We start from the raw sequence: 24,486 nt of genomic DNA, 5'->3' as shown, positions 1-24,486 counted from the left end.
CGTGGCAGGGGTTGGGACTGGACAGTCTTTAGGGTCCCTTCCACCCCACACTGTTCTGTGATTCTCAGTTCAAGGTGTTCAACAGTGGGAGCCTAAAGAAATTCACGTAAATCATTTTGCCATTCTTTTCACTAATCTGGTGTTGTGTTTTACAGTGCCATAAAACACAGGATAAAATAATTGCTTTTTTGCCTTTTCATGTCAGTCGTTGACTGCGTTCCCAGTGCGACGTCTTCATCCTTTGTTTCCCCCTTTGTTCCCCAGTCCAACAAGGTGATTGGGAAGGTTCAGATCCAGGTGGCCGACCTGTCGGAGATTCCACGCTGTAACTGCAAGCCGTCGGACGAGAACCCGTGCGGGCTGGAGTCGGAGTGCCTCAACAGGATGCTGCAGTACGAGTGCCACCCGCAGGTGTGCCCGGCTGGGGAGCGCTGCCAGAACCAGTGCTTCACCAAGAGGCTCTACCCCGACGCCGAGATCATCAAAACCGAGCGCCGCGGCTGGGGCCTCCGCACCAAAAGGAGCATTAAAAAGGTAGAGTGGCCCAGGACAAGGCTGTTGGCAGCCATCAGGGTGGGTCTGGGTGAAAGCATTGCACTCTGCACCTGCAGAGAATGAGCTGTGTTTTAACACCTCAGCAGCTGCCAGAGCAGTGTGCAATGCATTGGTCACCTGGTATCGAGGTGTCAGATATGCCCCAGCTTTTCTGATTTTCCTTAGAAAACACTATGGATCTGGAGGGCTGCTTTTCAACTATTTAAGTTTAATGGGTTTAGCCATTAATTTTATTAAATTCAGAACTTTTTAAATCTGCTTTTCATGAAAACACTGTTACTGCAAATGTTCTGAGTTTGACTACTGAAGTCCTAATAAAAGTGAAGAATGTAGCGAAAATACTGTAACAGCTCCTGTTTCCTGAGGAGTCCATGAATATTGTCACATTGTTTTCTGTGAAAGAAGGTTGAAGACAACTGTCTTGTGTACTGAATGCAGGAACAGGGCTGCCTTTTATTCTGCATGGGTGTACTGCTTGGGCAGCAATTACCTGGTGCATGTGTGGATGTTAAATATGAGCAAAAGCAGGGAGCACAGTGTCTGTGGAAAGCAGGCCACATAACTGTCTCAGTCTCACCTGAGAAGGTGGCCTGAGAAATGATGAGGAGGAATTAAAACAACCCTCAGAGACAGGAGACAGCCTTGCAGGTGCTGTTTGTCAGTTTTTTGTTTTCTTGCAAGAGAAGGTGGAGGGGTGGTGCACCCCACTGACCAGTGATGGTGATGTGTTAGTTCATTGACCAATAAGAGTTTTACCTTTTTGTACTTCCATGCATGGGTCAATAAAGAAGAACTGAGGTGATAAACCTCACTCTCCTGTTCAGCTCACAAGGGAGTCCGTGTCCTGCTTCTCTCCATTCCCAATAGAGCGCCAGTGCTTGTATTCACACTGTGCCTACTAGATCAGTAAAGTGTAAGACTTTTTGTGATGATTAGAGTCTTTTTTATAGGAAATGCTTTTTTCTATGCTGCTTCCCTTTATCATTGGGATTAGGATGCATAGATTTCTTAGTTTTATTTGCTCTCATTTCTTCTGCAGGGTGAATTTGTGAATGAATATGTTGGGGAGCTGATTGATGAGGAGGAGTGCCGGCTGCGGATCAAACGTGCTCACGAGAACAGTGTCACCAATTTTTATATGCTAACTGTAACCAAGGTGAATATCGTGTCTTGTTCGATAGCAAATGTCACTCAGCAGCAGGAAATATCTTTGCTTTGTAAATAATAAACACATCTTTGTCTTTTTCCTTGAAGGACCGAATAATAGATGCTGGCCCAAAGGGGAACTACTCTCGTTTTATGAACCACAGTTGTAACCCAAACTGTGAAACACAGAAGTGGACAGTGAATGGTGACATTAGAGTTGGACTGTTTGCTCTTTGTGACATTCCTGCAGGTAAAAGGATGGCACTATTTGGCATGTTTGCTTTTCTCTTGCAGTGGCCAAGTTCCTCACTTAGAATTAGAGTTTTTGCTTTGAAGTTGTTAATACCAGTGAAATGTTTAGGAACTTTGTCATTAATGGGAGTGGAGATGATACATAAGGTTCCAGTTTTCACAGGGGTCTCATGGTAACAAATGCTAATGAAATGTCATTGTCACAGGCCTGTCTTCCTTCAGTGTCCCTCTGGGTGAATTGTTTTTCTTTAAATCTTAGGAATGGAGTTAACATTCAATTACAACCTGGATTGCCTGGGCAATGGCAGGACCGAGTGTCACTGCGGAGCAGAAAACTGCAGCGGCTTCCTGGGAGTGCGTCCCAAGGTACATGGATGAAACTGGAGCTTCTCCTCCCTAATCAAAAATAGGGCAAATAGGGTTTTGATTTATTTCACTCTTTAACCTATCCAACATCTTTTACCCTTGAAAGTCTCCAAAGATTTTATAGCATGGCCTGCCATGCTGTTGTGTCTGGTGGGAAGTTAATTCAGAAACGTCTGAATGAGCACTTCTGGCTCTTAGAGCTTAAAAGCTATTTTAAATTAATCTCATTTAAGGAGAGTTTCATGCAAATAATAACCCAAAACTGACTTAAATGCCAGGGGTTTAGAAGTTACTCTGTGTTGTGATTTTCTCCTTCTTAGACAGCATTTGCAACGGCAAATGAAGAAAAGGTGAAAAATGCAAAATTAAAGCAAAAGAAACGGAAAATAAAAACAGAACAGAAGCAGATGCATGAAGATAACTGTTTCCAGTGTGGAGATGGGGGAGAACTGGTCATGTGTGATAAGAAGGACTGTCCCAAAGCATACCACCTCCTATGCCTTAACCTGACTCAACCACCTTTTGGTAAGAGCAGTCACATGGCTCCTCCTGCTCAACTTTTCCTTCCTGCTACAAGACAGTGTTGGAGGTGAAATGCAGCGTTCACGTACATAAAATACAGTGTTCACTTGCATTAAATGCAGTATTCATTTGCACTAAATGCACCAAATTTGCTTTTGCAATACCATGCACTTTTAGCAGTACATCAGGGGACTGTTCCTGAATGGAACCAGTGGGCAAAGGCTTTGTCATATTGTTTATGTTGTTCTTGTTCCTCTCCTTGAGTCAAACTTCCTCTTATTTTGATTGAAACGTGAGCATCATCTTGGTGTCCTAGCACAAGCAAATGACAGTTCAAACAATGACAAAGTCAGCAGAATGTGTAGGGCTGACCTAAAGCTTCCTTTGGAGATACCCTCTGAGGAGCACAGTGTGCAGGGCAACGTGAGATGCTCACAAATCAGGAAAATGTACAACACAAACTCTGTCTTGCAAGGACATTCAGTGCCTTGACACCCAGGGAGATAGATCTGACTGTTTTAAGGTCTGGTTGTGCATGCAGTAATGTTCTGGGCCAAGAGAGGCCTAGAAAATCCAAAATAGATCTGTGTTCAGTCAGGTTCTTGTATATGAGAAGCAGAAACAGCAGTTGATTTTTCTGAACTTTGGTTGCATTCATCTGCGCAATCCAACACAGAGTGAGGGTTAAAGGCCGGTGCTGTCTGTGAAGTGCACTAATTCCAGCTTCCTTCCTCTTTCTCCTCTCATCCTCAGGAAAGTGGGAATGTCCGTGGCACCAGTGTGACATCTGTAGCAATCCTGCCGTGTCCTTCTGTGAGTTCTGCCCCCATTCCTTCTGTAAGGATCACGAGAAGGGAGCGCTGGTGCCGTCGGCGCTGGACGGCCGCCTCTGCTGTTCCGCACACGACCCCAAATCTCCTGTGGCCCCCGAGTACTGGAGCAAGATCAAGTGCAAATTGGAAGCACAGAATGCTGTGGAAGAGGCAAAGGAGTGAATTTGGTTAAAAACAAACACGGGAGGAGAGAAGAGGGGCAACAGGCGATGAACTCAGATTGCAATGCCACACTTGTCCTTGGAGCCAGCACGTGTGAGCTGGAACGGGACCATTGACCTGAGCGAGAAGGACCAGGCAGTAGTGTTTGGTTTTTGTTTGGTCTTTCTTTTACCCTTGAATGTGCTACAGCAGCTCTTACTGTTGGAAACAAGGAGCATCTTGGCCTTTGAAGAAAACCGTAAACCTTTTGACAGTGAAAAGAATATTCTGTTTAAAATAATGTTCTTTGGGTGTAGAAAGCAAAACATAGCCACATATTTATTTATTTAATTTTGAAAGGGTTTTGAAGATCTGGCTTTGATCAGTCATCGTGTCTTTAAAAACAAAACAGCGAAGCCAACGTAACTTTTGTGTCTAGTTTATGGAAAGAGCAAAGCCTCTCCCCCTCTGTAACACTGAGATGCCAAACAGACAGGTGTGGGTGTCAGACCAGGTGGCTCTGAAATGCCTCTGTTCCAGTACTTATTGTTAAAGGCATTGGAGAAGGTAGGTTGTCTCTCATGTTTACTTACGAATATTATTGTGAAGCTTTTCCTGTGAGAAATCAGGTGTGTGACTTCTGGGAAGTGCATATAACACAAGGTCTGGCAGTGGGGAAAAACGGTGGCTCCTCGCTCCAGAGCTGCCTTGGGTGTTTGCAGACACGTGCAGAAATTCAGAGTTTACTTGCACAGTGGTCATTCCTTTATCCCACCTATTTTGAAAGCCCATCCCAAGCAGGAGAGGCTCCCAGCCTCAGTCACAGCTGAAGTCAGTCCTGCCAGTGGGTTCATCATCTGCCACATCTGCGCTGGTTTGGTGGCAGTTACTGAGTGTGATTCTTCAGTCCTGCCTTCTCAGGCTGCCCTTGGCTTCAGGGAGACGTGGGCACGAGAGGGACCTGACCCATGTCCACGTTGGTTTCGATGGAATGTTAAGATTTTCTTGCTGAGAGAGAGCTTCTAACTTTAATCTTCATTGTTAATGGAGCTGAGGAACATCTTGGCACTTCCTCAATGAACAGGGTATTTTGTGTCTGGGTAAGGGGCCATATCCCAGCAGCCAGCTGATACCTCAGGAGTGGTTCTGTCTTGGATTTCCTCTGTTAATCAGAGAGACAGACTCCTTCAGTGAGGCTTTCAAAGTGGCTTATGTTGGCTCTCGCTCCAGAATTTTTTTAGGAAATCTATATTCCTCCATTTTTTTGTGCAAGGAGCCACGGGGCACTGGTGTCCTCAGGCTGGAGCTAGTTTTGGTGACTCTTCCCCCCAGCCCATGATCTTACCAAGCACTGTGTCTCCCCTCCTGCCCTGGTATAGCAAGTACTTCTGACTTGTGTACTGGTAGTAGCTACTCCCTGCCAGCCTTTGCTCATGGGTACTGAAAATAATTGAGTGTTGCTGGCATCTGGCTGAACTGAGCCTTGGAATTAAGAACTTTCTCTCTAGAAAACTGCTTACAGAAACCTGTGGGAACACGGAAACTTCTCAGATCTAGAAAAACAGGCTGAAAAAGTCTCTGTGGAATTCAAAAATGTCTTGCCTCTGCCTGGTGTCCTCATCCTCAAATTGATGTAAAGGTGGAGTTTTTTGTGTGTGCAATGGTAGAGTGATACACTACAGTCCCTGAGCAGCTGCTGTGCTGTGGGCTCTGCCCAGAGCTCCTGCCCACACCTCTCTTGGGGTGACAGAACCCGCAGGTTCTGGGGCACTCCTGGGGCAGCAGCTCTTGGGATCCCTAAAGCACTTCCTGCTGTGGGCCACGCTCCAGTAGGGTCCAACACTAACCCTGCTGGAAAGCAGTGCTGGATTTTGGTATTTTTAAAGAAAAAAAAAATTACAAAAAGGATTTTATTTTTCTTAATGTTTTGTGTGAGAAATGTCTTTTTTTAAGCTCTTATTGAGGATGTTTAACCTTCTCAAATTCCAAACACAGCTCTTGCTACCACTCTGTAGGACCTGAGGTGTTCACTTTATATTAGGCTTGATAATGTTCAGTGATTTTCTCTGAAGTCAGAGCGTTCTGATATTGCAGATATCAGCTGATATATTATATATATATATATGTGTGTGTTTGTATATATATATATATCAGGTATGTTGCTGATATCATGCTGCTGTGTGAGTGCACTGACCTGCTCCCTTCATTCCGTGTCTGTGGTGACCTGCTGAGCAGGGGGACGTGCTGTGGCAGCACCAGGACACCTTGGGAGCATCAGACAGGAGCCACAGACTGCCAGTGGCCACCCTGGTCATGCTACAGAGCTGTGCCGGGGCACAGGGAGGGCACAGAAGGCTTAAAACTTGTCAAATGCTGTGATAGAGACTGCTGCTCCTGTGCCACCTGCTGTCCTTGTACACTTTGTGTTCAGACTTCTTAGAGATGCTTCTTTTTTTCCACCAAGAAAGGATTCATAGCAGCCAATAGCTGGGCTTGGACTCAGAAGGAAAAACAGGAGAGGTTGTTCAGTTTGTGAGCAAACCTCTGAACTGAAGGTGAGTCTTTCCAAAAGCTTTAATGTTAGATGAGAAAAGGCCAGTTCAGAGGATCTTGGTGACTGCAGGGGCTGTGCTGAGCGCCAGACTCAGATGTTAAAATGCACATTTTAACCATGTCTTTGTGAACAGCGTAACCAGATTGTAGTTGCTTAGTGCAGTTCCTTTGTAAGGAAAAGATTGCACAGCTGTTCTGATGGATTGGCTTCAGCAGAGTGGGAGGCAGCTGCTGAATTCATTTGTGTGGGCTCCAAAATAAGGAATCTTGGATAGTTGGGTCATTTCATGCTGAGACCTAGAGGAAATCCACAGAACTGGTGATTTTGGTGGAGAACTGCAGTGTGCTGTCCCAGCACATTGTTGTTCCTTCATGGGAACAGACCGGTACGTTTCTCCCTTTTGTGTTAAATTTTTGGGGTGGCCCCACACTTCTGGTGACCTCCTGCCTCCAGCTCTGGCACCTGGGCAGTGCCTGAGCTGCCCTGCCCAGGGAACATTTGTGGTTTACTGGAGCTTGTCCTCTGCAGCTGCACCTGGACACAGTGCAGGCATCCTGCAGCCCTCGGCCAGAGGAATCTAGGATCAAGAATTCCACGATTCTGTGATTCCAGTGGTGCAGAGGCTGGTTCCACCATTCCTGAACACATAGTGCAAGCTGTTGTAGCTGTCAGATTATTGTATAGACTTGTCCTGTCCATAGAGTGTTGAAGGCGTTTGCAGCTCAGGAAGGAAATTTTGTGGGCAAATCACCTTCTCTGGTCACCACATGGTCTTAGAGAATCAGTTCAAATGGAGTAATAGGGCTGGAACGTGGATTTTTGGCCTTTCTTCTAAAAAAAACCCCTTCTTTTATCTTAATTTCAGGATAGAATGGGAAAGACACAATTACTAGACATAATTATCAATGAGCATAAAATCTGTATATATTGAAACTTTACAGAATTAAGTGGGGGGGAGGGTGGGATGGGGGTGTCCGACGCTGGTACGGAGAAGTCACTTTAACATGGAAACCTCTGCCTCATTGAATTCAGGGTTTAATGTACTTGAAGCTCTGCGGTTCCTTTTACAGCTTTTTTATTTATACATGATTTTTTGTATACTGCTTTGAAAATGTCCTTGACTTCCCCCAAGTTCTTTCCTGCTCCCGCTGTACAGTGGATCCGTGGCAAACAGGAGGGTTTGGAAGCAGCTGTCTCGGAGGTGCACCAGGTGTCGCGTGGGAGACGGCAACCTTGGAGCGATGCTGTCCCTCTGCTTCCCGTTCCCATCAGCTTTCCCCACCATTTCTCTTTGTGTAGCAAAAACATTTGCACTTACGATACACTCCTACACGTTGGATGTGTTCCCAGTGTTGTTCTGAGGGAAAAAGGAGAAAAAAACAAGGCAAAACAGGAAGAAAAGCAAAGCTGTTCACTGTGATACTGCGTGAGCAGCTTAGGTCTGTGTTCCCCTGGGAGGGGTCTCGCCGCTCCAGAGCAGGAGGTAGGGAGCTGGAACTGTGCTTTGCGCAGGGGATTTCTGTGATTAATGTGAATAAAAAAGGGAAAACGTGTAAGAATTTGCCAAAGCCATTCACCACTCCCTGTGCCCCAGGGCTGTTCCCTCCCTGTGCCAGCTGCAGGGGCAGGCGGCTGCCTGGGGTCCCTCTGGAGATCCCGGCTGTGTGGGGTCCCTGGAGCCCCCACCTTACAGTTCTCTCTTGCTTTTGGGTCCTAACCAGGCTGGACGAGCCCCTCCGCTCCCTGTTCCAGGTGGATCTGTGTCTCATTTCTGGTGTCACTTTCCCAGTCCCCAGTGGTGTTGCCGCAGCCCCCGGGCTGATCCTGTCCCGTTTGGGTGGGGGTCTGGGGGTTTGCATTCGGGGTGCTGCGAGGACCCCGAGCCGTCTGTCTCCACGCGAGTGATGTTGCACAACACAGATCCCCACGGATCAGTCTCCATCCCCACGTGCTCTGTAAGATGGACCTTTGTAGAGTCGTTATTTCTGTAGACTTTGTTTATCTGTAACAAACTTTGTAGATTCTGTGAAATGTTATTTTAAGGAAATCACTCGAGTCTTTAATAGCAAAGCATCGATATTCACCGAAGTCGATACCGAGGAGTTTTTGGACGCAGATGCAGCCCTGACACTACCGAGGAGTGTCTGATTCCACGGGGCATTACTGTATCATGACTTGATGTTGCCGCATAGACTTTGAGATATCCGATATTTTGGGGGGTTTGTGTTGGCCTCTGTCCTCTTGCATAGTGTGAAGCCTGTAAAGCTGGTTCCCTGTACATAGATAGCTCCTGTCCTCTAGGTAGAGCGTATCGAGACTTGCCTGTAATATTTTAGCTTCTTACTGACTGTGTGTGATGGTAGAACATGTAATTTTTGTACATTCTATTTACTGAGATGTTGCCTTTTTTTAATTTTATTTTACAAATACTCTGGAATTCAGATGTCGTTTTTTTGGGTTTTGAGTTTTGGTGGGTTTTTTTTTTTTCTTTTGTTTTTGTTTTACTTTTTTTTTTTTCCCCATTTGCTTTTCCGTGAGGATTCCTTTGGAAAGGTTTTTAATGACATTCCACTGATCTGAAATTTTTGCTTGAGGTTGACTTCAATAAATCGTTGTGAATGTTGCACTGCTGAGATGAGTCAGTTCCGTGTCGGGGCGGGGCGGGGGGACAGCGGTGCTCGGGTCCCTCTGCGGGCGGTGGCCATGCGGCGAGCGGAGCTGGCGGCCGAGGCGGCTCTGCGGGCGCTGCTCCTCGGCACCTTCGGGTGTGTGCGGGACCCCCGGGCCCCCCCCGGCCCTGCCCGGCCCCGCTCACCGCCTGCTCTCCTTCCAGGCTCATGGAGTTCCTGCCGCCCTTCCGACGCGTGCTGCAGCCCGAGGAGATGTGGCTCTACAAAAACCCCTACGTCGAAGCGGACCATGTTCCCACCGTCCTCATGTTTGTAAGTTCAGTGGGTTCGTGCCGTGGTTTGGGCCGGAAGGGACCTTAAGAGATCGTTTTGTCCCTCCCACCACGGGGGATGCTCCCCTCCCAGCAGCCCGAGCCCCCCCGCACCATCTGGCTGGGAACAGTTCCGGAGCTGGGGCAGCCGCAGCTTCTCTGGGCAGCCTGTGCCCGTGTGTCCTGCATTTACTTTGGTTTATTCTCAAATGACAAGCTCTCCTTTTAAAGCAAGGCTGCTGGCTGAAGTGCTGCAGTACCTGCAGCTCCTAGTGCACGCTGCAGAAAGTGCAGGATCTCGCATCCGTGTGGATAAACAGCCGCAGGGAGGGGCTGCGAGGATGGAGCCGGGCTCTGCTCAGTGGGGGAGAGGCACAAGCTGCACCATGGGCATTTCCACCTCAGCACGAGGAAGAACTTTCCTGTGGCTGCTCAGACAGTGGGAGTCTCCTTACCTGGAGATACTCACAGTCCATCTGGACACAGTCCTGGGTGATGTGCTCTGAGGAGCCTGAGCAGAGGGGTTGGACTTGCTGGTCCCCAGTGGTCCCTTTCTACCCATTCTGTGAGGTTAGTACCAACTAGGCTGAACAAACAGGGATTTTTGTCATATTTTGAGACTTTCCCATCCAGGGTTGCCTTTGGGATTTGAAGCTCATAAACTAAGAGGACTTTGCACTGTTGTTCATAATCCATTCCACGTCTGAATTCCTGGGTGCCTGGAAGATAGCACAGCTCTCGCTATCAGGGAGTGTTTTCCTTTGCAAGCAGCTATTCTTAGCAGAGATTTATTATCATTTTATTGTCAAATGTTTTCCCAAGGGCTCCAGGATTGGTTAGAAGAGTTTGACTAATTCTGTGTTGGATTTCCAGGAGAGAGCAGTGTGCCAGAGGGGTTGGCTCCCTCTGTCACAGGTGTGAGGTGAGGGGCTGTGGCTCTTGAGCTGGCAAAGGGCAGGTGGGATTTTCTGCAAGAGGTGGCCGCTGACCATTAAGGACAAAACCTTGGCATAGCATTTGGAACAGGCATTGTAAAGCAGGACATGTGCCAGAGTTGAAGTGGGAACAGACTCCATGGGAGCCTGGCAGCCGTGGTGGGGATGTCCCGGGGTGAAATCCCGCAGGGCTGAGATGGGGATGATGATAACTGGCTGCTCTGAATCAGCAGCTCCGGTGCTTTTGCTGACAGAGCGCGGGTGCTGCTGACAGAGCGCTGATGCTGGGGCTTGCAGGGAGGGGAGAGCTGAGGTGCTGTGCCTGGGGACACCCCCAATAACCAGCCAGAGCAGCACTCTGCCAGAAGAGCTGTCTGAGAACCAAAGGGTATGCTGGGCTGATCAGGGCCTGATGCAAATCCAGGGGCTGGGGGATTGTGTTCTGATGGAACTGCAGAGGACAGATTGCCGCTTGGTTTTGGGGAAGGGAAATGTACTCAGAGTCTCCTTAGTAACTGCTCTTGTCTTCTGCTGAGAACTTAAACCTACTTCACTGACACCTAAAATTCTCCATTTTGTGCAGTTCATCGCGTTTCTGTCTCCCTTGTTGCTCATCATCCTGGCAAGGCTGTTCATGGGTGCCGACCGCGAGGACTCGAGGGAAGCCTGCCTTGGTGAGCTCCCCCTTGTCCCAGAGAGAGGCAGCTTGAGCCCTGCCCGTGCCTGAATGCGCTGCACTTTCAGATGGGGATGGTGCTGATGTGACCCTTTTGCTCTCTCTCAGCTGCCAGCCTTGCTCTTGCCCTGAACGGGGTTTTTACAAATGCCCTGAAGCTCATTGTGGGGAGGTGAGCTCTGGCTGGGTCCCAGCTGCGCCGCGCGGGGAGGGTGGGGGGAAGCAGGTCTGCAATAGCCAGATCAGGGCCAGGAGCTGAGCTTGGATGTGCTCAGCACACGTGCATTTTTCTGGCTGTAAAGCCAATTTAGAATTTGAAAAAACACTGGGGAGCTGTCCCAGCCATCATTCAGATGAGCTGGGGAGGATCGCGTTGGCACGGGCAGCTCCCTGCTGCTCCGTGGCTGCTGGGAGTGCTGACACCTCAGGGCCCTGAGCTTCACTTCCCTGTCCCAGACCACGGCCTGACTTCTTCTACCGCTGCTTCCCTGACGGTCGAGCCAACGCCGAGCTGCTGTGCGCGGGGGACAGCCGCAGAGTGACAGAGGGACGCAAGAGCTTCCCCAGCGGACACGCGTCCTGTGAGTTCTCCATGGCTCCTTCCTGCTGCAGCCCTGGGCAGGGAGCTGTGGGGAGCAGGACCCGTGGGGAGGGCAGCTTGCATTTGCTCTCCTGCACCCCACAGCTTTGGCTGCATTCGTTGGCGTGGTCAGGGGACTCTGCAAAGCAATGGGGTGAGAAATGTGGTCCAAAGCTGTCTGTAACCCTGGAAGGAGGGATGTGTGCCAGGTACCTGCTTCTAGGATCTCTCACTCCCAGCTGGTGCTTCCCTTGGCTCATGGGGACACACAGACACCTCTCACAGCAGCAGCAGAGGGTGAGGGTCTGGCAGCAAAGCCTGGAGCTATTCTGAACCAACATTGTTCTGTTCTCTTCCAGTTGCCTTTGCTGGCCTTGCCTTCTCTGCCTTCTACCTGGCGGGGAAGCTGCACAGCTTCGTTCCGGGGCGGGGGGGCCGGGCCCTGCGCTTCTGTGCCTTCCTCCTCCCCCTCTTCCTGGCCACCCTCATCGCCGTGTCCCGCACCTGCGACTACAAGCACCACTGGGAAGGTGGGTGAGCATCTGCTGGGGGGGCTCAGCACCTCAGCAGGGCACTCCAGGCATGGGGGCTGTGGTGCCACAGAAGTGTTCAGAGCCTCTAAGAGCAGCTTGGGGTTTCTGTTTTTTTTACTCCTCCAGTGGCAATTTTGGTGCCACCTGTGGGGAACTGATGCCTTGCTCTGTGGTTTTGAAATCCCTGCCAAGCTTGGGTTTACAGCCAGGTTATGGATCTAGCAGAAAAGCTGCTGCTGAGGAATTGATCCCAGGGCTTGGGAGGGTGAAGGGCCATTAACTTTGCTCTGCTTTCACCCACAGATGTGTTGGTTGGCTCAGTGATGGGCTTGGTGCTCGCGTACCTGTGCTACAGGCAGTACTACCCTCCCCTGACCGACGCCACGTGCCACAAACCATCTCTGGCCAAGCCCAAAACGCTGCCAGCACATGAGGAGAAGCCTCCAGCTCCCAACTTCCACATGAACGTCTAGTGTTGAGCTCTGTCCTGCCTGCTCCCTGGATGCCAGGGCAGGGCAAGGCTTGGGGCAGGCTCTGATGAGGATGAACCCCTGGGCAGGTGTTCCCTGCCGAGCCGGTGAGTTTCCTGCCCTGGCCCTCGTGTTTCATTTCACTGAGTTTTGTAGGCCACCCCCTCTTGAGGCTCGCTGTGGAGCGAGGGAGGCACTCGGGGTGCCAACCTGCAGGGCTCTGAAGGTCCTGAACAGGAACTGGGAAAACGTGACAACCCAGTGTGCCCAGTCTGGTGGGAGTTCTTGTGTACAGTCTAGGAAGCACCACCGGTCACCTCCCTGCAATCCAGCCAAGATGTCCCAGCCCTTCTCCTGGGAAATCAAATGCAGGACCTGAGTTTTTCTAATTTCCCAAATAAAGGAGTTTCATTTTTGTAATGAGCTGTGGTACTAAAACTTTATTTCAAGGCTTGGGTTGTTGCTTTATAAGCCATTTCCTCTGGTGTCTGCAAGGGTTTCTGGTGGGTGCTCTTTCCTTGCAGCTGTAGTATAGTTTTAAGGAGATGACAGCAGAAAATGAAATGGTGTCAGAGCATCCCTGCAGCTCTGTGAGAGCATCCTGCACAGGTGCTCATTTCCCTTCCCATGGTCTGTCTCAGACAAGGAAGGGCAGAGCTGCTGAGATCCAGGGCCAGCTGCCTGGCAGGAGCTCTGTGAGCAGTTTGTCACTGGTCCCTTCAAAGACAGCTGTAGTTTCCAGTGTGTGTACATGCAAACACCACAGGTGAGGCAGTAGTGAACTCCATCAGCTGCAGTTTGGACCCTCTGTAACTCTGCAGCTTCAACAGAATTGCAGAAATAGCTTCACTTTCACTTCCCCTAAAACTGCACATGTGAATTTTCCAGCCCTTCCTTCTCCCCCCAGACATGCACACACCACAGTCATCTACTTATTTATTTTGGCTTTTACTGGAAAAGACATTAACATTTAAAATGTATTTAACTTCTTTTTTTTTAAACAAAGTGCGTAACTTAAAAAGCTGATCATTAGTGTCCCATGTTAAGACTTTCCTTTCCTACTCCCATGAGACCTTAGCCAGCAGTAGTTCAGGTGCTGACTGAGCAGCTTGGCTGTTCCTGCAGTCAGGTAAAGAACAGCTTCTGTTCCTTGGGAGGGGAGGGAGGGATGGAGGCTGCAAACAAAACCCTTCCAATAGTGCAAACAACAGACAATGGAGGAAAAACAAACCAACAGGCTGTGGGGAAAAAAGGCTCCTTACCCCATGCAGGGCAAAAGTCAGCAGGAAGGAAAGTGGTTTGGCTCTTCCAAAGGCTGCACAGCAACACCTCACACAGCACTGGAGCCCCAGCCCAGGCACTGAGCCAGCCCAGGGGCTTTGGTGGCCAGGGAAGGATCACAGAGGCTCTCCAGCCCTGTTCCCCCCAAAAAAGAGCTTCAAGGCAGGTGCAGACTGAGCTGCCTACAGAGCTGGTGTCATTCCTGCAGTGTCCAGACCCTGCTGGATCCCGGCTCCACCTCTGCTGGCTGCGTTTTGTACATTTAAAGCTGAAAACAAGGACTTGGAGCGTGGTGAGCACAACATCTCCATCCTCACCCACCAGCCCTGTGGGACAACATTGTTGCTCTGTGTCCCTGTGGGGCACAGGGGGCTCACACTGTCCTGGCACTGCCAGCAGCAGCTGCTGCTCCCCAGGCTGGCTGGAGCTGGGGGTGAAGCTTTCCTCAGGGCAGGGACACTGCTGGGCATGGCTCGCTCAGTGCTGTGCGGAGCCCCTTGGTTCCAGCACGGGCTGGGTGAGGGTGCAGAGCTGTCACTACCAACACACCACAGCAGGGAGGAGCACGGGGCAGCCCTGCCTGGCTTGGCCCAGGGCTGCACAAACGTGCAGCAGCAGTGCAGGGACACGGGGGTGGCTGCTGGTCAGACCCTGTGCCCTGGGCTTCGCCTCCCGGCAGCGCTGGCGTGGCTGCTGCTGTTAGCAGTCAGAAATCTCCCTTGCTCCCAGGCTGCTGTCGCTCTTTCCACACTCTGTGTTTAAGGCTTTTTCTCCTCCTCAAGGTCCTGGGCTGTGAGTGTCCTCATCAGGCCAGGCACAGGGTCAGGACCAGGTTCTGAGCCTGGACAGCTCGTCTGCTGCAGTGCTGGAGGAGCTGGTGTGGGGACTCACAGGTGGAGGGTTAACATTGCCACAGGGAGTCTCTCTACAGGTGTTATGTGTGTTTGAGCAGAAGTGTTTTTCCCTTGACAGTTTTTTCCCCCTACCCAAAATGGAGGAAAATCCGTCCTTATCTCCAGGCAGCAGCAGGTACTTGGGAAGCAGCATGCAGGACACGGCAGCAGAGGAGAGAGGAAGGCAGAGAAGAGATCTGGACTTTCCTGGTGAGTACTCAGTGGGATTGCACCTAAGAAAGCAAAAGGAGAACAGGAATAGCTGCAGTGAGGCAGCCAGAATCCAGCCTCCTGCACCCTCCTTGTCTGATTGTGCTCGTGTGCAGGGAAGAGAAGCCAAAGGTGCTGGCAGGCCAAAGAAGAAAGCTGACACAAGTTCCTTGCCTTGGGTATTACTCTCTCAAACAAAGCAGATCTCCTCTGAGGTGTCCTAAGAAATCCAGATGGGGTTTAGGCAGAGGTGACTTACAGCCAGAACAGCACAGGTTGGTCACTGGCTTCCTGGTAAAGGTTGATCCAGTGTGATGCCTTGAGTCTGGTAGATCTCCTTCAGAACCAGCAGAACAGTGTCCTCTGACTCCCTGCAGGAGGAGGACACGGGAATCAGAAGGGAATTGATTCCTTCCACTCTGTCAGGACATCTGCTGGGGTAGATGCAGATGCAGGGAGCACAAGGCAAGGAGAAGCACAAGTCTCCCTCTGTCCATGCCCACCCTGTGTCACAGACAGGAGAAGATCTTGTTCCCTTCATCGGCTGAGGCTTTCCTTACTGCACTGGCTTTGAAACTGATGCCATTCTGCTTCCAGCACACGTAAATTTGAAGCCCTGAGCACTACACAGACACTTACCAATAGCAGAGATGCCCCTGGAGTGCAAACAAATACTCGTTGAAGCTCTCTATTGGCTTCTCCTGCAGCACGTAGTCGATGCGGTTCCCTCCGTTCAGCCTCCCCACGTTGATGGGGGCGGTCTCTTCCTTCACTGCTGCTGGGGGCTCCTCTGGCTTTGTGTCTGCAGGGAGGAAGAGCAGCGTGGTTCAGCCACAGGGCACCAGCAGCCATGACAATACAACAGCAGGGCCATTCCCTCCCTTCGCCCCTCTGCAGCTCACACAGGGGAGAGGCAGCCAAAGTGCTCAGAAACAGCAGTGCAGGGGTGACAAAATGTGGTGTGGTGTGCTGAGACACCCCCCCCCAGAAAACAGCTTCATCAGGTGCTAACAGGGGAAGGCCACAGCATCTGGGGAGAGCCAGGTGCCTCCACAGCCCAAAGGCAATCCCTTTGCTGGGCAGTGTGGCTGTGGGAGTCCAGGCACACCACGGGCAGCTCCTGAGGCCGCATCCCTGGCTCCCCTGCCCTGTGCACCCCACCACAGACCTGGCTGCTTCTCAGTGCTGGCCTCTGCCTCTGCTTCGGCCTCGGTGCTCCCTGCCTCCAGGGCCGGCACCGGGGCGCGGGTGAAGGACTGCCAGGCCACCCGCAGCGAGCCCAGCAGGTTGTTCTTCAGGTCCACGCTCATGCGGGTCAGCCCTTCCTTCAGCTCTGCAAGGCAGGACGGGGTGGCTGTGGGGCTGGGGCTGCAGCAGCAGCCCTGGGCTGGGGGACAGGGGCTGCCTGTGCCATACCAAGGTGCATCCTCTTCCTGCCCTTGTGGTGGGGCAGCAGCATCGGCTCGAACTCCAGGTCTGGGACGATCATGGGCTCGATCCGATACGCCACCGGGTCAAACTGCACACAAGAGGGGGACAGTGGCCAGGGCTCGTGCTCCACGTGCCTCACGCAGGACAGCTCTGGCTCTTATACCCACGGGGTGGAAGATGTTGAAGAAGCCTTTGCAGGTGGGCAGGCTGTAGTTTGGGTCGATCCGCTTCACTCCTCGCACTGTGAGAAACATCCCAATGGGAGAGCCAAAGGCAAAGAAGATGGTGGGCTTGTAGTTCAGCTGGGGGTAGTTTGCCGAGACCTGGGAGAGGGGGATGTTCACATCGGTTCATGAGACAATCTCTGTGCTGCTGTTACAAGGGCTCTGTGGGTGCAGCCAGAGCTCAGCTGTTACCTGTCCCAAGCCAACGTCCCGGTATTGGCAGCTCCTGACATCCTCTGAGCCGTCCCCATGCTGGGATGGGGACCCTGGCTCGGCTCCACGGTCACTGTGCCCAGGAGCTGCTGAGCTCTGATCCTGCAGCAGCACAAAGGGATCCTTGTGTCAGAGGGATGGAATGGGATGTGATGGCATGAGCACAAGCCATGCAGAAAACAAACCTTCCTCTCTGTCCTGGAGCTGATGTAATGGAGTATTTTCATTCTTGGCCCTAAGGGAATTCCCATTTCTTTAAGGTTTTCCTCTGTGCACAAGAACTGGAAAATAAGCAAGGCTGGTGTTAGTCCAAAAGCAGAAGTGTGGTGAGGTGTCTTTTCTGGGGTTGTGCTCCTCCTCGGAGACGTTTCACGTGTGACTCAGTAATAGAAGATGTGCAGTGCTGGGATGATGGGGAAGAAAAGCAAAGAGTCACAAGTAAAACAGGGCAACTTCTTACCAGTGCTTGCCTGTCCATTTTCTCCTTCTCAAAAACATCACAATACTCAAACAGCTCCAGCTTCTTCAGGATTTCTTTTACTTCCTCAATACCCCCCGTGCTTGAGGTTGCCCTGGAGCCCTGTGAACAGGCCCAGAAGGGATCATGCTTTCTGCTGACCAGTTTGCTCCTGCACATGTTGTTTTCTGTGCCCCATCCCCACGCAGCTGCAGGAGGGAGGGGTCAGTGACCTCCCATACCTGTTCACAGTGCTCGTCCTCCTCGGGATCAGCCTTCTGGTTTGTCAGGAGATCAAACAGAATGAGTGACCCTAGAAACCAGGCATGGGCAGAGATCAGCACATGGAGGGGAAGAGCCCGAGCCACCTCCTTTGTGGGATGGAAGAGCTGCACCCTGGACTTTTTACAGGCAGATAGTGACAGGACAAGGAACAATGGCTTTAAACTGACAGAGTACAGGCTAGATTAGATGTCAGGAAGAAATTATTTCCTCAGTGCTGAAGCAGTGGCACAGGCTGCCCAGAGAAGCTGTGGCTGCCACACTCCTGGAAGCTGGGACAGGGCTTGGAGCAACAGGCTCTAGTGGAAGGTGTTCCTTGTAACCCAAGTTGTGTGGCTGCCCTCCCTGCTCCCCTGGCACGCTGACACCCGCAGGAGTGTGAGCCCTCACCCAGGCTGTGCCCCGCGATGGACACCCCGCCCTTGAACTGCGGGTTCCTCTGCAGGAAGAGCCGGTGCAGGCGGTTCATCTCCGAGGCCACCGTGTCCACGATGGTCTGGCAATAGGTGGAGCTGTTGTAGAAGAACACGTCCAGGATGGTGTCGTTGATGAAGTGACGCAGGCGGTTGATGCTGGGCAGCGTGATCCGCTCCAGGTCGCTGCGGGGGAAAGGGCAGTGGGGGCTGCAGCTGGGGAAGCCACGGAACCCCACCACGCTTCTGAAGTGTAAGTTCAGAAGAGGATTGACAGAGTCTCCAAGGATGTATGCTGTAATCCAGACCCCCAGCTTATGCCCAGACTGAAGGCAAAGCACAGCCTGTGCTCTTCCATTCCAAGAATAAAGAGCCTGTCCTTCCTTCCCCAGGAGCCTGGCCTGCTTTCTGCCCTCGCTGGGGCACTGCAGAGCAGTGCTGCAGTGCAGGAACTGGGTACTCATCTCTCAGAGGCCTTTAGCGAGGTGTGGATGTCCAGGGTCCCTCCTGAGATCAGCCAGGGAAAGCCTCTGTCCTCAGGATGCTGATGGGAGCGGGCTGTGTGCTGCGTGGGGAGGGGCTCTGGGGGTCCCTGTGTGTCCTGCTCACCCCTGCCCTAAACCCTCCCAGCTTTCCCTTTGCTTTCCCACCAGGAGAAGTGGAGTTTGCAGGGCAGGAGCTGCCTGTGCCATCCCCACGGCCCAGGGACACTTACACATCCACACCAGTGGAGTGCAGGGAGCTGTGCCAGTTGACAGGCAGGAACTCCACCCGGCCGACCTGCTGCTGCTCCTGGGCCTTCTTGAAGTGTGCTTGCAGCATGCTGAGGGAGACGTTCCTGAAATCATTCACTGCAAAACACAAGAACTCTTAGGGAGATCCACCAGGCTCTGGGGCCAGCCCATGGCACCAACACCACTTAATACGATGAAAGATCATTACGGAGAAATCCCACCGGGGTCTTTAATCTGCTGCTGCTCCCCTAAGTCAGGTCAGGGGAGGCTCCGTGTCCTGCCACGTGTGTTTACTGGATTTCACTGCCCCATCTGTACCTCCTTCACAGGGCAGGACTTTAGTCTGGCAGTCAGGATAAGGGACTTTTAGACATTTATAAAAAAGAACTGTTGTGAAGCAAAACTGATGAACGGCAGTTGCCTCAACCTTTTCAGAAGGAGGGATTTGGCGGCTCAGTGCGTGTTCTGCTCACGCTGCCCACAGTCAGCAGGTCTGGCCGTGCAGCCTGCCAGCGTGTGGGGATGGTTTGAGGCTCAGGGACAGCGATTCCCATTTCCCAGGGGAGGCTCTCCCTGCCGGGGCTCCCAGCCTGCACCTACCGCACTGCACGATGCTGCGGAAGCGGATGTCACACGCGGGGCCGATCCCGTGCACCACGAACACCAGGTGGTCGATCTGCAGCGGCTCTCCTGAGGAGGGGAGGGGAGCTCAGGCTGCTGAGGAGACAGAGCCCAGCAGGGAACGGACTGTGCAGGACCGGAGCCTCCCACCCTCGCTCAGCCCATGAAAACCCTTGGTAGTGCCTGGGCTTACACCTCAAGGGTGCTGGCATTTCTCACACTTCTCTTAGTCCTGCTAAATTCAGCTGCCTGGCCTGGGATGGATCTGGACCAGCAGGACAGTGGAGGAAGGGCTGGTGGCACTGCAGTTCATCCCTGCCCAGCCACGGGGATTGTTCAGCACTGGGAATTGCAGGGTCAGGAGGTCTCAGTGCAGCTGCCCCATGCCCAGCCCACCCTATCAGCCCCGTGGAGCTGCATGTCCCAGCTGGCCACAGGTGAAGTCAGGGCTTGTTCTCCGCTTCCCACACACCTCAGTTTGCATATGCGCCTTCCTGAGGGCAGGCACCCACGGAAAATGGAGTAACTGCCCCATGTTCTCTCCCTGAGGCCTGACTGGGAGCTCAGGGCAGTGGGAGGGGACAGAGCTGACACCTGGCTGCAGAGATGTCACCAGCACGTAGGTAAGTGATAAACCACTGTGTGCCTAGCAGGGAAAGAAACTCTCCTCTTGTACCAATGCAGACATCCAGACCTCAGGGGTAATTTTAGGCACTGCAGAGCTCCCAGCAGCTGTGTCTCTGTACAGGGGCTGGAAGCTCACCACTCTCCCCTGGATGTGCAGTTCTGCGCGTTCACTGACGCTGCAGCTCGCTGTTTCTGAAACCATTTGGATCCTTTTGGCACAAAATGTTTTGACGTGCACTTCACTTCAAGGATCATGGGAGCTTCTGCTGGTTTTTCTGAGCGATCAGGTTGGAAAACACTCCACAGGGCTTCGGATGGTGGAGGAGAGAAGCAAGCTCACCGTTGGGGATCTCGACAGCGATGTTCTCCACTCCTCTCTTCACAGTCCGGGGCCGACCTTGTTCCGTGGGGGTGGAGACCCAGTCGTCGGAGCTGGCAACGGGGTGGTAGTGAACCATCAGCTTGGGAACAAGAAGAGCCTGTCAGTGATCCCAGAGCAGAGACAGCCACAGCAGCTCCGGGGGACACGGGGTGGTACCAGACTGTGCTGGGCTGAGCCCTTTGCCCAGAGAGGTGTTGAAAAGAAATGTGAAGCTGTTGACAGACCTGGCTGCCATTGCCCTCTCCTCTGGTACAGGCAGCCTGAGTGGAATTCCCCTGGACAAACCCATTTGGAGGGACCGGCACAAAGAGACCCAAGGGGATGTCTTCACTGGTCACCACAGAGATCACCAGGCCCTGCTCACCTTTGGGTTGTGCAGGATAATGACTTCTCTGTTGGGGGACTCCAGCTTCCTCTTCCACTCCCCCAGGGTTACAGCAATCATGTAAGCTTCCTACAGAAGAGAACACCCACTGTGAGTCAGCTGGAAGTGTGCCCATCAATGCTCAACCTCCTGGGACATTCCCCACCCAGTTTTCAGAATCTCTTATGAACACTTTGCAAAAGAGGCAGAGAAATCAGCTGGAGGAGAAGCAGGGTCATCCCAGGATCACCTGCTGAGAGTGTTTAAGAACTCCCTGCTTTGACAGCAGCAGCATCAGACTTCCCCATCAACTTAGAATGATTTTGTTACATCAGAATAGAGGTTATTGCAAAGATGAGTATTTTTCTGTATCTATATCTCACCCCAAAGGAGAGCCTGGCACTTCAAGGTGTCATGGAAGGAGGCACCGAGGCCAGATGAGGGCAGGGGAAGGGGAGGCCACGGCAGTGCTCACAGTTACATCAATCAGCTGCAGGAATGCTGTGCCAAAGCCTCTTTGGAGTTCATGTCCTCAGGCCTGACTGTGGTGCCAGTGGCCTTGGATGGGGTTTGGGACACCAGAGACAGTATGTGACAAGGAAAGGCTGAGATGGAAACCAATGGGAAAGGTGTGCTTACCTCCAGTTCCTCACTGAAGGATTCCGAGTAGGGAATGAACTTATTGTCCTTGTCCCCCTTGTAAAACCAGGTGCAGCGTCGCACTTCAGCCACCTCCTCCTCCCAGTACACGGCCACGCGCTGCCGCGTCCGCAGGTGCACATCGTACCTGCCCCCCGACGTGGGGACAACCACGCCGTCCTGCTCCTTCCCTGGGGAAAGCGAGGCCTGCAGTTAACCAGGAGAGGCCTGGAATGGCAAGATCCCATTGATCTTGCCATTGGAGCAATGAGGCTGGAGCATCCCCTTGGGCACAGCCACGGCAGCAGATGCCAATGTCCTCTGTACCCAAGTTCAGAGAGCAGTGCCGGGGCATCTGGGCGAGACGCCCCAAGTCAGACTTCCCCCAGAGGCAGAAGGTGAGATGAAAACATTACACTACACTTCTCTCTAGCTCAGGCACGTGCTCACGTGGCTTCTCCCTGCCTCACCTGGAGGGTAAAAGTGGAACTGTGGCCCTGGGAAGCACATTGTGTAACAGTGGGGGTGCACCAGGGCCTCCTAAGGGTCTCTAAGCCGTTCCTCTCTGAAACAGAGAAATCTGCAGACCCCAATACAGACCTCAAACTCTGTATTTTCTCTGTGAATTTCGGTGCTTTTTGGGTCTGCCTGCGGGCTGGGCTGGTGGCACAGCACCCCGTGCCAGGCTGGGTCAGGCAGCAGCTCCGGGGATGGGGAGCACAGCCTCTAATCCCAAACTTCCTGGGCGAGGGAGGACGGGAGCCAAGCCTTGGGCAATCGGAGCTCTGCCTGTGGCAGCAGGTGGCACAGATGGTGACATGTGGCACACGAGGACCTCAGCACAGGGCTTGGAGCTGACCTCCAATCCTTGCTCCCAAAGCAGGCACGGTTCCGTGCCGTGGGGGGCTCTCCCAGCGGAATTCCTGCCATCCTGCTAGCATTCTCCCAGCCTCACCAGACGATGCTCTGCAGTATGATTATATATAATTTAGAACAGTATCAGCTGAATGGGGTCAGACCATTTGATGCATCCAAACAGCTCAGTTACTGGGAGCAGGCACACGGCCAAAGAAGTCCCAATGTAAAATTCCTCGAGCGAAAATCTAGCATCCCAGCTGGAAAGCCACGGATGCGTCCGGGGAATTTTTTTTTTTTTTCCCCGGTACCCAAGCGCACACCTGCTGCTCCCCCGTCAGCCTCCCCAGGCCCGTTCCTTAGCGCGGTGCAAGAGCGGGGCCGCGGATGCAGAAGCGAAGGGCGGATGGCGGTAGCGGGAGCCGGGGGCCGGTGCTGCCGGGGGACCCCCGCCCTACCTGCGCCGTGCGCCGCCTCCAGGCGCTCCGAGTCCTGCGCGCTGAACGGCACCCAGCGCTCCCGCGGCTCCGTGACCTTGCAGTAGAACCAGTGCGGCACCACCGGCTCGTAGCGCCCGCCGGGCTCCGGCTCCGGGGGCTCGGCGTGGGCCGGCGGCGGCCGCGGCGGCCCCTGCGCGGACATGGGGCCGCTGCGGGGGGAGCGGGGCTCCGCCGCCACCGGGGCTCCGCCGCCAGCGGGGGCTCCGCGGGTCGCGCCGTGCGCCGCCGCCCCGGCCCCGAGCGGCCCCGGCCCCGCTGTCCCGGCGGCTGCTGCGGCGGCGAGGCCCGGCCCGGGCGGCAGCGCAGGCTCCGCTCCGGCCCCCCGGACCGCCCAGCCCGGGGCGGTGCTGCCCGCGGCCCGCCCCCTCCGTCACGGCCGGGGAGGAGCGGGGATTGCCCGCAATCACTGCCCGCAGTCCCTGCCCGCAGTCCCCGCTGGGGCTCTTCCCTGCAGCCTCGCCGTCCCTGCCCGCAGCCTTTGCCCTCAGCCCCTCCCTGCAGCCCTGCCACTGCTGCCCTGCCTGCAGCTCCTGTCCCCGATCCCTGCCCGTCACCTTTGCCCACATCCCTGCCACGATCCCTGCCTGTGACCCCTGCCCGTGTTCTCTGCCCGTGTTCCATCCCTGTGACCCCTGCCCGTGTTCTCTGCCCGTGTTCCATCCCTGTGACCCCTGCCCGTGTTCCCTGTCCCTGCTCGTGTTCTCTGCCCGTGTTCCCTGCCTGTGACCCCTGCCCGTGTTCCCTCCCTGTGTTCCCTGCCCCTGCCCCTTTTCCCTGCCCGTGTTCCCTGCCCCTGCCCGTGTTCCCTGCTCGTGTTCCCTGCCCGTGTTCCCTGCTCGTGTTCCCTGCCCTCGGCAGTGGCTCGGGTGGGAGTCCCTGTGACCCCGAGCTGGATGCAGGGCACTGGGGTGCAGGGAGACCCCACCCTCGTGCCCACTTCGGCACGAACAAACCTTCCAGCACGGGATGATTGCAGCAGAAAGCACGCGGTGCTGATTTAATGTTTATTTTTCAGTCCCTCTGTGACACTTCAGCCTCCGTGGCGATTGAGAAACGCTCTGCCGAGGGCGAGCACTGCTGGAGAAGCAACGGGCAACCCCAGGGAAGAGTTTGGTTTCTGTAGAGAGGAGCCCGGCGATAAACAGAGACAGACTTTCTAATTTGGGTGTTGTGATGTGGGTGGATGCTGCAAGATAAAGCAGCTGCCAGGAACTCTGTCCCGGCGCTCACCGTGCCACAGCAGGGACTGGGGAGGAAAAGGGAAGGCTCAGGGTGCTCAGTGCTGCAGTTGTGCAGCTGGAGAGCAAACACCTGCAAACCCTGAGCGTGCAGAGCCCGCACAGCCGCTGCTGACACAGCTCCTGCCCCCATCAAACCATCTCCACCCGGCCGAGCCGCGATGCTCTTTGGTCCTGTGTGAAAGCGGCAGAGGCAGCAGGTAGGGATGCAGTTAGAGCAGTTTCCTGCTGCCTGAGCTGTGGGACGTGTGCCTAATCCCTGACCCCAGCTCAGCTTTGGAGGAAACACACAAAACCCACCCAGGGATGCCAAAATGTCTCAGGCAGCCACACTGTACCACAGAGCTGTTCGGATCCCCACGCCCTGCAACAACAGCCTGTCATTTCAGCCCACTTCTTCATGTTCTCTCCTGTGCTTTTCTCTAGGCATTTGCATAACCCTCTGCCAAGGAGGCAGGGACAAGAAATATTGTTCAGGAATGTTACCTGGATGGGTTCAGCTGATGGGGGAAGGGGTGGCACTCACAGGGCCTGGGCCACTGCTTCACCAGCACAGTGACAAGGCAGCACTCCGAGAACTGTGAATTGCTTTGATCTCCCTGTACAGCCAGCCAGCCC

At 53.3% G+C, this 24,486-nt stretch overlaps 3 protein-coding genes across 8 annotated transcripts in view; 2 read left to right on the top strand and 1 right to left on the bottom strand.

Annotated features, from left to right (window-relative positions):
- The window catches only part of NSD3 (nuclear receptor binding SET domain protein 3), a 31,493-nt gene extending 27,651 nt beyond the window's left edge, over window positions 1-3,842 (top strand). For all 3 annotated transcript variants that reach the window (XM_014259553.2, XM_014259554.2, XM_005530809.3), the window contains 6 exons: window positions 265-534; window positions 1,595-1,711; window positions 1,810-1,951; window positions 2,213-2,319; window positions 2,640-2,844; window positions 3,595-3,842. In XM_014259553.2, coding sequence (XP_014115028.1) covers window positions 265-534; window positions 1,595-1,711; window positions 1,810-1,951; window positions 2,213-2,319; window positions 2,640-2,844; window positions 3,595-3,836 — 1,083 coding nt within the window. In that variant the 3' untranslated portion in view covers window positions 3,837-3,842. The remainder of the gene's footprint in view (window positions 1-264; window positions 535-1,594; window positions 1,712-1,809; window positions 1,952-2,212; window positions 2,320-2,639; window positions 2,845-3,594) is intronic.
- A 418-nt stretch (window positions 3,843-4,260) lies between these two features.
- PLPP5 (phospholipid phosphatase 5) lies at window positions 4,261-12,901 on the top strand. Of its 4 annotated transcripts, none has more exons than XM_088068228.1 (7): window positions 4,261-4,382; window positions 9,203-9,311; window positions 10,829-10,858; window positions 11,045-11,093; window positions 11,378-11,502; window positions 11,861-12,031; window positions 12,338-12,901. In XM_088068228.1, the coding sequence occupies exons 1-7, from the start codon at window positions 4,341-4,343 to the stop codon at window positions 12,505-12,507; spliced, it is 696 nt and encodes a 231-aa protein (XP_087924354.1). In that variant the 5' UTR covers window positions 4,261-4,340; the 3' UTR covers window positions 12,508-12,901. The 4 variants fall into 4 exon arrangements, with proteins under 4 accessions (XP_087924354.1, XP_005530867.2, XP_087924352.1 ...); XM_005530810.3 differs by having other exon boundaries at window positions 10,829-10,919; window positions 11,030-11,093; XM_088068226.1 differs by lacking the exon at window positions 4,261-4,382 and adding an exon at window positions 9,043-9,134 and having other exon boundaries at window positions 10,829-10,919; window positions 11,030-11,093.
- A 526-nt stretch (window positions 12,902-13,427) lies between these two features.
- Window positions 13,428-22,797, bottom strand: DDHD2 (DDHD domain containing 2). Its single transcript, XM_014259525.2, has 17 exons — window positions 22,589-22,797; window positions 21,276-21,466; window positions 20,637-20,726; window positions 20,231-20,351; window positions 19,243-19,332; window positions 18,624-18,759; window positions 17,886-18,094; window positions 17,456-17,526; window positions 17,217-17,336; window positions 16,942-17,037; window positions 16,736-16,858; window positions 16,487-16,642; window positions 16,305-16,407; window positions 16,057-16,221; window positions 15,528-15,690; window positions 15,148-15,259; window positions 13,428-14,911 (listed from the first exon to the last, which is right to left on the bottom strand). The coding sequence occupies exons 1-16, from the start codon at window positions 22,770-22,772 to the stop codon at window positions 15,169-15,171; spliced, it is 2,109 nt and encodes a 702-aa protein (XP_014115000.2). The 5' UTR covers window positions 22,773-22,797; the 3' UTR covers window positions 13,428-14,911; window positions 15,148-15,168.
- Window positions 22,798-24,486: the final 1,689 nt, after the last annotated feature.

This window comes from Pseudopodoces humilis, chromosome 30, assembly GCF_049639895.1.
Source record: "Pseudopodoces humilis isolate 2021_Gansu_Grassland_sample_001 chromosome 30, ASM4963989v1, whole genome shotgun sequence".
Classification (NCBI taxonomy): Eukaryota; Metazoa; Chordata; class Aves; order Passeriformes; family Paridae; genus Pseudopodoces; species Pseudopodoces humilis.
This window is presented reverse-complemented; position numbering and strand designations above follow the sequence as displayed.